General features: G+C 41.9%; 1 protein-coding gene across 4 annotated transcripts in view; it reads right to left on the bottom strand.

The window, feature by feature from the left end:
* Positions 1 to 12,466, bottom strand: part of SMOC2 (SPARC related modular calcium binding 2) — a 140,512-nt gene extending 128,046 nt beyond the window's left edge. For 2 of the 4 annotated variants that reach the window (XM_039707716.1, XM_039707718.1), the window contains exon 1: positions 11,817 to 12,466. In XM_039707716.1, coding sequence (XP_039563650.1) covers positions 11,817 to 11,891 — 75 coding nt within the window. In that variant the 5' untranslated portion in view covers positions 11,892 to 12,466. The remainder of the gene's footprint in view (positions 1 to 11,816) is intronic. The other 2 variants (XM_039707715.1, XM_039707717.1) reach the window with 1 other exon arrangement.
* Positions 12,467 to 13,809: the final 1,343 nt, after the last annotated feature.

Raw genomic sequence — 13,809 nt, 5'->3', positions numbered from 1 at the left:
ACAGCAGACAGCTGCAGGGCTCTTCCTGAGAGACATCCTGCATACCACAAAAGAGCTGGAGAGTATGAACTGTGACCCCATTCAGCTTTGATAGACTTGTCTTTTTTTTTTTTTTTTTCAAACTTTCCCATTCATCAGGCACACCCCTTCTGTTTGTCTCAGTTTTACAAAGATCCCTGAAAGGAATGTCATTGCATCTCTGACACTGTTTTAATTTCTGTCAGCTGGAAATAGTGAGTTTTTACATGTGATTAGTCCTATTTGTAACCTCCTACTTTCATTGGAGACTTCTGGCTGCTTCTTACTTCTAATAAATGAGTGAGATTTCCGAACATGGTTGTAAAATGAATCTCACTTAGGAGTTTTCTTACCCCCAGGTGTGTTGAGAAGACTCAGGATACCAGTTCTAAAGAAATAATGTACATTTGTAACAAGGAAAGATATTGTGTGACCTTTTGATTTATCCTGTCATAATAAGCAATCCAGGCAGTAAAAGCTCTATTCTGTCATTATTTAGAATGATAATCATGAGAGCTCCTAAAATAAAATCAAATATAGCCTGAGGCAGTTCCTGAAGTGACCTGATCTGAGATTTGAAGGGAGATGGTATTCTTTCTGTTCTTTTCAGTCTTTAGATTACACAAATTCATCAACTAACAAACACAGCTGCCCTGTAGCACTTCCAACACAGTCAAAACCTAACAGCTTAGAAATCTTGTCAAATGAAAACTAACACTAGACTCCTATGCATCATTTCCTTAGACCAAAACACACAAACAAAAAAATATCACATCAAAGCAGTCAGATCAGATTACATAAACTTTGGGGGGGAAATATCTGACATTCTAGTTATTAACTTTTATGGGGGTTTTCCAATCATTGCTGAAAAACAAAAGGAAGAAAAGGTTTGCATGGAAATGTATATAGTGTATCCCTGCATATACATATATGGCTGACACAGGTCATCTTAAGGTAGAAAATGGCAATCTAGGGAATTTATTGCAGCTGATGGATACAACATGCTGAAGCCACAGAAGGCCTACAGGAAGAAGGATAATGCCTGACATCTCTCTGAGTGTGTCAAGAGAGCCTTTGGACGAGGTTTCCCAGAGGGTTCTTGGTGATGCTGCTATAGAAAGAGAGAGTACACTCAGAGGCTGTGAACACAGCAGTAAGAACACCTCTCAACTCTTTGGTCTGCACCCACAGGACATAAGCATCTTTCATCCAAACCCATCTCCTCTTCTTTGAAAGGTAGGGAAGGGCAGTGGGTAGAGAAGCTTCCAGCTCCATCTGACCTACAAAAATAGGAAGAAGCATCCAAGCCTTCACATTAGAATTTGTAGGAAAGACCAGGCATTGATTCAGAGCTGTTTTTCTTTAGGAGAGAAAGAGGTTTGCACCATGAAAGGAAACACATACTGAGGCTGAGAACCTCAGCTTTAGGGCAATGATAAGGTTGAAACACTAAGCTCTCACAAGTCAGGAAATACCAAGCAGATGACACTTGGCACTCTGCACTGTAGAGAATACTTTGGCCAACAGCTTGACAAGACCAGAGAATAGACAAGTTTGCTGATCTCTTCCTGTAGTAATGTTGAATTGCTTCCTTCAATTCTTTACAAAAGGCACAGTAGGATCAAACATATGTGTCTCTGTGTGTGTGTGTGTGTGTGTGTGTACATGCATAGTTATAAGGAAGTCTATACAAAATAACCAGCTTGGATAATTTGCAGAGGGTGTAAAGAACCAGACTGTGGCCACAACTGCCTGATGAACTCTGCTATTTGTATATCCTCCATTATTTGTGTTCAGTCTCACCTGCAAGAAGGTGTCATTCAAGATTTATTTATTACTGAACTTGAAAACTGTGGCAGATCAAGAAAGCCAAACAGGCATGAACCTCTTTTGTCCAAAACATTGTACAAACACAAATATCTCACAGACTATACATGTAAACACTGAAAATAAACTAAGGAAAGATCAACTGGATGGAGAAGGAGAATATTGGAGGAAAAAATCTACAGTGGCCAGAGAGAGCCCAGTCACAACTATGAGTCCGAAAGGATGACAATTTCCAGGTCCTATGGGCTCACTCCTAGCAGCAGTATTGCAGCTATCTCTTTCTTTGCTTCCACTTCAGTACTACACATATTGTGAACCTGTGGTTATCTCAGCAGTCCCTCTACCAAACCAGCAGTGCTGTGTCTACTGAGCTTTAGTGAGTCTGTCACCAGCCACAAAGATGAAAAAATTAATCTCTATCAGCCATTAGTCTTGGTGTCAGATCTGGCTTTGTCATGTAGTAGGAAACACCCTGACTCTCTCATTGCTATAGACCTCTCCTGGACTTGCAGCTACTGAACATAAATACTGACACTTCGTAAGAGAAGTACTTGATACCCATTTTGCGGTGGAGAAAATTGCTGCACTAGTTACAGACAAATAGACACTTGAGCTCGGCTTTTTGCCATTTTCGCTTCAGATTGAAATCAATTATCCATGCATGAATATTGCCTTGTAATTTTCTTGCAAATCAATGGAAGTCCACTATCAAGCAATGACAGAGCTTTTGCTCTGGAAGTCATTCAGCACCTGGAAAAGGGAAGCTTAAACAGAAGAGCAATTTACCAAATGAGCACTTCTTTCAAAAAAACTTTCCCTTTCTTTCAGAATTGTAATTTTTGGAACTTTCAAGGAGAAAACATGATGGGAAGATAAAACCTCCTGTTTAAAGTTCAGATTTGCAACTAAATCCACTTAGGCTGAAATCTATCAAAAATGTGGCATGCTTGGAAACTGCCGTTCCAGGAGGAGATGGTCTGAAAGACAATCCCATTAAAAAATAAGTTGTCCACTTTGTTTTGTCTTGCTCAGCAAAATTTATGTAATAAATGCTGCAAAAAGAAACAGCATGGATATATGCAATGAAATTAATATGCCCCATGCTTTCTGCAGACTGAACCCCTCTTCATGTCTCATGGCCAAAAGCATCTCATATGTTAGGCCTATATTCATCCTTACCAGCCTGCTCTGAGCTCTCATGAATGCTAATTCATGTTAATTAACATCAAGCCATGCCATGTCATTAAAGACACTTTCCTTTTGCAGAACTCTTTGTTACCTTTCAATAGTTTGTGTCAAAACTTTTTCCACTTGTGATTTTTCCCATTTGAGTTCCAATCTGATGTGCAACTGAGGGGCAAGTACTGAAAAATCAAGGTCCCCAGCTGCTCCCCTCCAGACTAAAGCCACTGGGGAGGGAAACAAGGGCTTGCCCTCCTTTCAGCCCTTGCCAGAGGAGACAGGGCAGACCGCGCTGCTCTTGCTCTCCCTCCCGTGGTGGATCCCTGCAGTGCCATGGAAGAAGAAAGGTCACCTCCCTGCCCCTGAGAGGACGCTGCGCAAGCGGTGCCACCGCTCTGTATTTGCAACGGAATGGACAGGGGGAGAAATACCTGTATGGACCCTCCCATCTCTGCTTCTTATTTTGCGTCACTTAAATCTTTGATGTCTCTCTTCCAAAAATAAACCATCCAATACACCAGAGATAATTCACTGAACAAATAAACTTATGGCTAACTCAAAGCCTGATTTAGTTTCTATGTTGACAATCTTTTTCATTTCTGCACCCTCTTGTGGGACAAAGATATCTTTACAGTATGTACTACCCTCGAGTACATCGTAGCATACTTTTTTCAGGACCAGGTTTCACTCACTTGATTTCATTTCTTTGATAGAAACTTTTACTTTAAAAAGTGACATTTGCCACAGTGATTTTTCACTCTAGAAGATCCATCAGCTCATGTGACAACTTCTCCCTTGACTTGAGCAGTGTTATACAGCACTATAGGTAAAAAAAAGGTGATGTACAGTGACCACACCATTAACAAATATAACTTTACAGAGCCTGGGTCAGTTTCATTGACACCCCTTTGTCTGCACTAAGTGTCATCCATGTGGAGGCTACAGTGAATGAGAACTGACTAAAACACTGTGATTAAATGCAATAAATAATTCTTCACCTGCACAGACAAGGACAAATAAATTGAGACAACTGAACCAGAGACCATTGGTAAGCTGTGTTCAACATGTCCTCCTGCTTATAGCAGAAAATCTCCTTTTAATTTTAAGACCATTAGGTTCACCTCACAGTCCCAAAGAGGAACACAGAATGTTTGGATGACATAGAAAATCAGGATGAAGACAAGTGCACTGAAACCAGCATGGCACACATGTATCAGCCTCACTGAGAAGAGATTCTTACATTTTAGTATCACCACCTCTCTGACATGCTGTCAATGCCATGTTTTTACCTTGTATTCTCAGAAGAGCTGCCCCACACCCTAGATTCTCAACCATTAGCAGGAAGATGCCACTGTGAAGAGCAGCATCTAGCAAAGAAAAACATTTGGGAAGCAATTTTCTAGACAGCATGATTTACATCCCCAGCTCACACACTTTGTATTCTGTGATACTTGCAGACACATGATCTGTTTTAACACCATTCCTGTACAAGTAGACATGTTGCAGTTAAAATATGGTTAAAATGGTTTGCATGTCTACTAAAATGTCACCCACTCTTCTCCCCATCCTTCAAAGTAGTAATGAGACTCAATGCCAGATTTTACTCAGAGTAAACTCAACTATACTTCCACTTCACTCCAGATAAGAGCAAGAAAAAATAATGGAACTGAGACATTGTCTTCCCACCCTGACATCCAGGGGTCACCTGCTATCTGCAGGTTTTCTCTGTACTGCAACTTGCTACATGGATCATAATGAGTCCATCCTGAATACCAATAAAATTATTTTCTATCTGTCACTACTTGCATTTCAAAAAATGTACTGATGTTTCCTGAGCTTTTACACTGTTCACTCACTGATAATACTTTGTTTAATTCTGAAAAAAGGTCAGAATATTAGTAATTGCACAATAAAGCCAGGCCAAGTAAAAAGACTGTGAGCACTTCATGGCAGCAATTTTATTTTAAAAAAAATCTGCAAAATACAGCATTAAGCCATGAGTTAAAGAGCATTCCAAAGTAAAGGAATTTTTCTTTATTTGCATGTAAGCACTCTTTAGGTGCTCTAGGACAGATAAATGATTTATAGCACATGTATGACAACTAATTTGTTTACAGTTTAAAAATGAATACCTAAAAGACAAGAAAGTATATCATTACATCCTCAAAACAAATTTAAGGCAACACACAAAAAAAAAATATATCTTTACTCAGTGACTCAAAAAGATGAAGATGACACAACAAGCAGCCTAAAGTAAATGAAGGGGGAAAAGCTAGGTTTTCGATAGGTGTGATGCAAACATTCTCAAGCAAGTTTTCTAGCAACCCACTGAGCAAACCAGGGAGCGAGCTCGAAAGGATTGTCTTCAGGAAATGTTTTTTCTTTCTGTCCCGACCAGAATTCTAGGTTGCATTCTCTATTAGCCTGGATTTTCAACAGCTGATGAAACACTTAGTGGTCATTTTTAAAAGGTAACAAATTAGTGAGGGGAAAAAAATTCACTGAAGGGCAGTTACTAACTCCTCAAAGAGATTTCTTCTGCAAGGACCAGCTGAAACTTCCATTTGGGAGACTGACTTCACGAGTTCTGTGGTAAGATGTGACACAGCACTAGCTTTGCTGACTGAGGACCACTGATAATTTGGTAAACTCACATTAAGCAACCTTCTGATATTAAGCATTATCACACCAATCTAAAAACTAATCCATATTCTTCTAGGTAGCTTTCACTTCCCCATAACCAAAGGTTGTATCCTTGTATCCCCTGCACACCACTGCACTACAACAATTGATGTAATTCAAACCAATTCCCTATGTACATGGGGCAGTTAGGCAAAGACTGAAAAACTGCAAGAAAAACATGCAGGTATTTATGCTATACCTTCTCTGCTTAGTTTATTTGCTTATGGACAATATCATGTTACATCTCACTATCCCTCCTTTTCTTTTGGCATAAATTATTAAGTGTAAGATTAGCATATTGCAAATTTTTTCTGAAGTATTTTCTCTTTCCAGTTTTACCTCCAGTGTTGCACTGTTGCACTGCTACTGTAGATAATATTAAGGCAGTGATTAGCAATTAATAACCAGAAGTGGATAAAGAAATGCCAACAGAAGCACCAGAATTTTGCCGTAAAAGACAGCAGAGAGGCAGAGGATGCAGTATTCACAAAGTCAGAAACTACTTTGACTATATTAATTTGTAAGAAAGTATTACAAATTTTAACTATGAAATGGCATTCATCATGAATCTAGCACGTCAACTCTTTAAAAATCTACCTCAAAGCACAATATTAAATCAAAGAGAAAATTAGGATGAATTTGGATTTTGATTCTAAAGAAAACACAAAATTTTTGGAAATCCCTGAATCCTTTGCAAGATGTAACCTCTTTCACTCTGCAAATTGCCCAAGAATGTCACTCCTGAACCAAACTCAGACCTTCATTGCTCTTCAAAAATAGGTCTTTGATTCAAACTCTTTCTTACTTAGTTTTTAATTTTCAGGCGCCTCTGCACTTCCTGGTCTTAGGCCCGACAGGAAATGAAGTACCAAAATACCATGAAAATGGCTGCGCCTGTGGTGAGGCTGGTCTGGCTGAAGAAATGGAAATTTGAGCAAAGACCCGAGCAAGCCAGATCTTGAAAAGATCTGTAGCCTGGTTTCCAGACAAATAGGGTTCAGATAGGTTTTGGATAGCAGCTAAACCTTTGGAGGCTTTTCAAAATGAACTAAACCTTGAAGTTTGCCACTGTCAAGAAATACAGCTGTTCCTCGAGGTATTCAGTAGGCAACTGGAGGCCAATGACAGCACCAAAAGTGGCCACAATATGCATGATCTACTTCTTTTTGTTTGCTCTGTCCTGCTCTTCCCTCCCTACTCACATTAATCTCCAGTCTTCAATTCTAGTTTTAAAAATCTTATGGGCATGCAGTCAACCAGCCATCTTCATTAATGTCTTACACATTATAAGGTGCAGTTTATGTTGGCTGCATGCACAAAAATTACTTCTGACCCCCAATGAAGTCTGCTGATGCTTTCAATATCAACTCCCACAGTTTTTGGTGTTGTTTCTTTAATAAGAAGTGTCTTGAGAGTTTATTGCAAGGAAGCATTGTTGAAAGTGTTTTATTTTCAGAGCTGATGTACCCTTGGTTGTACCAATGCCCATTTGCAGTAACAATGTTTTTAGGATCTGGAGCCACTTACAATTTTATTTATGGTCTTGGTTTTTCAGTCACAATTAGAGTAACTTTTCCAAATGTTTTGGTTTGCAGGCGCCATCCAAATGGGTCCTTAACTTGGAAAGCTTTGATTGTGTTTAGTTTCCCTTTACTGAACTACCTTAGTGGTCCATCTTATATTGGTCAGTGTTGTGGAAGCTATCCAGCACACTAAATGCTATTGAATACTCACAAAGCATGTGCCAAGGGAGAAAAAGAAAACAATTGTTCCCCGAAATATTCAGCTGCTGATGAAATAAACTATTACCAGGCAGAGGTGTTCATTTCAAGAAGTAATTTCAAGCAAACTTTCTTCCTTTGTAAGATCTATCAATTGTATTGAGAAAAGCAGATGGTGCAGCAAGGCTTTGAAAGTATAAATAGTTTGTGGTATGTTGCAAGTCATCAAGATTTTAAAATAAGAAACACTTGTATCCTATTGTTTGTGGAAGTACATCCACACACACAACACTGCAACCAAGATAAAAGTGAAGTTGATGGTTTCAAAAATGCAGTATAAACAATGACAAAGTGTGTTGGTAAGTGCAGTGATCATAAACTTACTTATTTGAGAAACAAATGAGCTTTTTTCAAAGCACTGTGTTTCAAAACAAAAGTACCTATATCCTCAAGATACGCCTAATTTCCCTAAGACAAGAAGTCAACAAGGCTCAGATCTCCTCAGTTTCATACATCCAGAAAGAATGGGTACATCTCACGGAGCAGAATAAAAATGCAGCATTGCAAAAATATTCCAGCAGTGTGTTACAACAACTGCAGAGTGCTACCTGGTTTTCTATAAACAAGGTAAAAGGACAAGGCTACTTAAGATATTTTGTGGAATGTAAGAATGGTTTATATTAGTATTTGACACAAGGGGAGAAAAAAACAGGGGCAGCCAAACTGGCTACAGTCCCTCCAGGTCTCATGGGTTCTTATGAGACAGCTCTCAGCCTACCTTTCCATAATGAAAGCCATTGTTCTGTTGCCAATATTTGTTCATTTGAAATAACAATAAATACAATACTAAAGAACATTATCCTCCTGCATACATCCCTGAGGCTCAGTTAGCAATTAATAACTGGAATATTACATCTCACCTCACTTTATCTATTACTGCAATATGTTCCTATTCAGGAGACCAGAGTCCAGGAGAAACCTTAGCAAAGAGTAATCTTGGTGACAAGAAGCCAATACCAGTACAAACTCAAAGTAACTCTGGACTATCTCTAACCCAGTGAACACATAGAAACTCTGAAACTCTTAGACCATGGTGTACATCACGGCTTTCCAATAAAGATTCAAGTATGTATCAGCCCATCTCTCATCAGCCCTTTTCTATCCTGGCACACAGTGAGGCAGTCAAGTCAGTTATGTCTGGGTCCACAGCTTAGGCAGAGATGGACAGATTACAACACTCACACCCACGTTAGATACAGCGATGAGGTCCAGGGGACCAGACTCTAGACAGACTGGAGTATTTCAACTACCTGCTGACTATTATGATGCATCTGCCTGCTAGAAATCATCCTAATAGCTGTTATGTACAAGGAAGCCATATGCTCATTACTCCTTGCAAAACTGCAGTCACAAAAGACTCTTAGACGATCAGAAATATCTTGGAGATATTATTTGTGTGAAAACTCTGTGATTTATTGCTATTGGACTGTTGCAAAACTTCCAACACCTGAAAATCACATATTCACCTGGACTACAGACATGGGTGGTTCTTGTGGGTATTTCTGCCCAAGTAAAATGTGGAACTATTATTCCTAATTAAATGGGGAAATAGGTCTGTAAACTACTGAAAGTCTTTTCTGAAAGTAGTACTTGATCCATCCCTCGAGCTAGTGAGAACATAAAGTTAAAACAGGCCAGAGATCTGTTTATGCAGATGAAAATCTTAAAGACAGATGTTGACATCCTCCCTCCCTGCCATGCCATCACCCAATTTGTTCCTTAAAGCCCAGGCAAAGAAAAAACCTCTGATCCATGTGTTACCTTTTGGAAAATGGTAGAGTGGCTTTTGCTAGAGTGAACTATAATTTTATTGTCTTGTCTCTGCTAAGGTTCATCTTGTCAGATTTACGACTGCAGTAGACTGTTCCACTGATATTGCCACCAGTTGGCAAGATGAGTATACCTCTGACAGTATTGTGATCAGGGATGTGCATTCCCTCCCCATGATCATTCCATAGTTTTGAAAAAACTCAGATCCGCAGTGAAACATGCCCTGTTCCCGTGACCTCTGGTTCTTTATCAAAATTTCAGCCTTTATCTGTTATTCTTCAAACCACAAATAAAAATAAAATCTGCATATGATATGTAGAAAAGAATGGCCACACAGTGGCACAGCAGGTGAAAAAAAAGCCACAGATTTTCTTGTTTTTTCTACACAGCTTGGGTTTGTTGTTCCTTGTAATTATGCAGATACTATCCGTGGATATTTGAGAAAGGTACAAGTGGAAAGGGGTTATATAGTCTATGAGCTACAAGCAAAATGACTACATGAGCTAAGAATGATTAAGTGGTGTGGCATTTGTTGCCATAATAGAACTGGTTTTTTATTGTTGTTTAAACAGGTAAGTACAGAAATAGTAGAAATAAACCTGCCTCATTCAAAGTGCAGCCTTGTGGGAAGATGTAGAAAGTATATGTGCATTAGTGTGTATGTGCGTTTTTTCATTCCTATGGGTGTCTGCCTGTCCCTTACTTGTTTTAGGGAAGGATTTCCAATGTAGTCTAGTATTTGTATGGGTGACCCCTTTCTGTAAGAAGGGCAGAGGCAGCAGAAAAACTAACCTGAGCTCACTACCTACAGTCCTCTACTAACAAGGCTAGCTACTCCTACCAAAATGTTCATGTTCATTTCAGTCTGAAAGCTTGACATCTTCAAAACCATTACCCTTTTGGTAGCAGAGGCAGAGGATGGGGATTCTACCAGAATTGACTTTTTTGCTCATGGTTCATAAAGATGCAGACTACTATAAGGCACAGAAATGAGTACTGCACACTTTGAATTGTTGAAGGAAGAAACAGAGGGACTTCTAACATCACTCAGATAACAGTGAAGTCAAATAAATTTGCATGAGTCTATGGCATTTAATTTTTTAAAAGTTTGCCAAAGTGTCCCTGGCCAGATTTTTCTTCCCTTTTGTGACACAGACAACCCCTCACTGAATGAAAAGTATATTCTGCAGTGATTTATATCCATATTTTAAATGGCTTTAACATCATTTGAGTTCCATATCATCTAAAGATATTGTAACAGTCACAATAATTTTATTTTACATTTGGACAAACTAAGATTTGGTAACTTAGTAACTTTACTTCCACACTAATATTTAGAACTCTTTTTATGTACAGAAAAAAATATTAAGAATATTACATATCTTATCATGCAAATTATGTTTATACATTTGTTAAAATAAACTTGAAAGTAAATTGCAATGTTAATCTGCTTATTAGAATAATATATATCACCTGAGAGTGTAAGGGGGCTTCAAATGAGGGTCTTAAAAAGTAAAATATGAGAATCACTTGACTTTACCTGTCCCACACTTTAAAATGCCGTACACAATAAATTCATCAGTCCTTTAGGGTTTTCAATTAGCAGCTTCTAATCTACAAATAATTTAAGAGGAAAAAAAAACCAAAACCAAAAAAAACCCAAACCAAACAAAAAAAAAACCCACAAAAAAAAACACCCCAAACTTAGTCAATAAGACAAAACTTTTCCTAAAGAATTTCAGGTATGAACAGCTCAGCCATCCCCCACAGCCATTTCACCTTGAGCTGTCCCTATAGCACCTTACACAATAAGTGGGGGGGGGGAACAACAAAAATAAATAAATAAATAAATAGATAAATAAATAAAGCCAACCCACAAAAACCCAAAAAAAGTCAACTCTCGGGATTCTACAGAAATTTTCTGAATTTTCTGAAAGACTTCAACAAAATAGTGTCTATTTCACTTTGCATCTGCCTGTAACTTTACCATAATAAACTCTAAGCACACAGCCTTCACCAAAACACTTAAAAACAGCTTGAAAGAGGTATTTGCTGCCCGTTATGTTTATTCAAGCACTTGTTTAAAAACACATTTAAGGAAAATGTTTTTATTTCTACACATTGCATTAATTATAGCTTTGCAAACACTGCAAGCTCTACAAGAAGACTGAACTGAGCTATTAGCTGCAAACCTCAGGTCTTGGCTAGAATAGTGGTTATGGCTTATTTAGCAAGCCTAATGAATTGGCTCACCCATCTCTACGCGGGGTTCCATGTATAGCATCATGGACCCTGGAATAGCCAGAAAGGCTTGTTTCATGTTGCTTTATAATTAAAATGAAGTAAAATCGGTCAGCCCGAGTGGGTCCAAAAGCGAACCTCACTGCAGCATTATTCCTCTTCGGGCAAATAAAAGCATTAACATCAGCGCTGGACCGAAGCTCTGCGGGGACCCGCAGTAAACCTGCGCTCCGCAGCCGCGGGTCGCGCTCTGCCCGGAGGCGCTCGGCGGGGCGGCGGTGCCGGCTGCTCGCGCCGGAGGCGGGGTGGCCTTACCGTGAGGGCTGAGAGCTTCTGTGCCGGCACGGCGGGGAGCAGCTCCGTCAGCAGCAGCAGCAGCGGCACCCACATCCTGAGTCGGTGGCGGCGGGCACGCAGCGGCTGCGGGTAGCGGAGGACGGGGACTCTCCTTGGGATGTCGCTGCCCCCCGACGCCTGCTTTGGCTCCTTTTCAATCGCTCCGTCTGGGAGGTCCCAGCTCAGGTCCTCAGTTTTCTTTTTCCCCACCCCAGTCCTTAAAATCTGGGGACGCCCGTAAAGCTGAGAGGCGGCACTTTCGCCCTCTCTCTGCGTCCCTCCCTCGCTCCTCGGGCGTCAGCCCGGGCTAGAGATGCTCCCCCAGCCTCTCCTCTCCCGGAGCCCTCCCACTGCTGGGGGAATCTGCCGGACGCCGCCGCCTCCCCTGGGGCGCCGCGCCTGCCTCCGCCTCGGGCGGGCTGTTGTCTAGCCCTGGGGGTCCCTTTCTCTCCCTTCCAGCCCTGAGCCCTCTGTGGCAGGGGAAGCGGGAGGAAACGACTGGGACAGGAAGGGAGGACCCACCACCACCGCCGGGAGCACGCGGGAAGGCACTGCCCCAGCTGCGGAGGCTGGCGGTGTGCGACCTCTCCGAGCCGCTCTGCCCCTTTTCCTCTTATCCTTCCCCCTCCCCAGCCCGGCCTCCGCTTTCTCCTCCCAGACCCACAGATCCTCGCCGATTAACCCTCCCCGGTGCTCCTGGGGGGTCGCCGCTTGCTTCCCCCGCAGGGTTTATTCCTCCCCCACGCCCCCGCTACATGCTGAATCAACATGTACAAATACCGGCAGCCCCTGGCAGGCGGGGGAGGTGGTCCCGACCCCCGCCCCGGTAAGCCCCGACCTCCTCCCGGAGCGCCCCTGCCCCGGCCCCGCTGCGCCTCCCGCCGGGCACCGCACGACGCGGGAGCCAGGCCCGTGGCATCCAGGTTTCTGAGCTGGGACAAAAGCCAAGGTGGCAACTCCTGCGGGGCAGCCGGGCGTCGCTGGGGGCTGCCAGGCTCGCCAGCACGGCGGGAGCGGGCACTGCTGGCACCGGGCGGGATAGCCCGGTGAGATGCGGAGGCTGCGGGGCTGCCGCTACGTGCGCAGTTAATGCCAGGCGAAACCTTCCACCCCAGAGTTTCGCACTTTTCTTTTTCATCTCCTAGGAGCCAAATAGAGGTCTGTTTATATTTCCTCTACTGTGAAGGTTCTCCTCGTCCCTGCTGCCTCTTTCACTACAATTTTGTCACTGGAGTTCCTCACTCCTCCCGGGGACCCACAGCTCCCTGCCAGCCTGCAGAGATCCCCGCAGGTAAGTGGTACTACAAGGGACGCTGAAGCTATCAGGGCTTTATTCTCCGTGTGTGCGTTTTTGTGGGACGGGACACAAAAGGGCTTTAGGAAGGCTGCAAAGTGGCACACTCCCAACACACAAATAATAATTATTCAAGCATTACATCTGACATCCTTGCGGGCTTTGTCACACGTGGCTCAGTGAGGGGCTCAGGGTAGAGCATGCTCTTTAAAGCAGTAGCTGCATGCATGGTGAACCAAAGGTGGAGAGAAGTAGGTATTAATTACAGAGAGATTTGTGTGCCTTACTTGTGTGCCTTACTTAAGTAGGTGTACTACTGACTTTTCCAGATCCTGCAATGTTCAGTTGATGCAGCCAGCAAACTATTTGCAGCACTGCCAGTTCTCAATGAGCACCCACAGTCACAAGAATTTTAAAAGCATCCTTTTCAAAAGGGTTTTTTCATATTATGCAATTTTTAACAAAGTATTTGCACTCATCTGTGTGTAAATGGCCTGTAATATGTCCTGTGCTTTTTAAATGGGGGAAGAAAACCAAAGATACCATATTCTATCAGACAGGTTGGAGCATGTTTGAGGCCCTTCACTCCACCAGACCTCTATTGCTCTCAAACTAGCAGCATCTCTCATAGTGATAACAAGTTGCCAGTCGCTGCATTAGGCACTGCAGTACAATTTT

Source organism: Passer montanus, unplaced genomic scaffold (assembly GCF_014805655.1).
Source record: "Passer montanus isolate IOZ18808 unplaced genomic scaffold, ASM1480565v1 scaffold2, whole genome shotgun sequence".
In the NCBI taxonomy this organism is placed as follows: Eukaryota; Metazoa; Chordata; class Aves; order Passeriformes; family Passeridae; genus Passer; species Passer montanus.
Note: the sequence above shows the minus strand (reverse complement) of the source record. Positions and strands in the feature narration are given on the sequence as shown.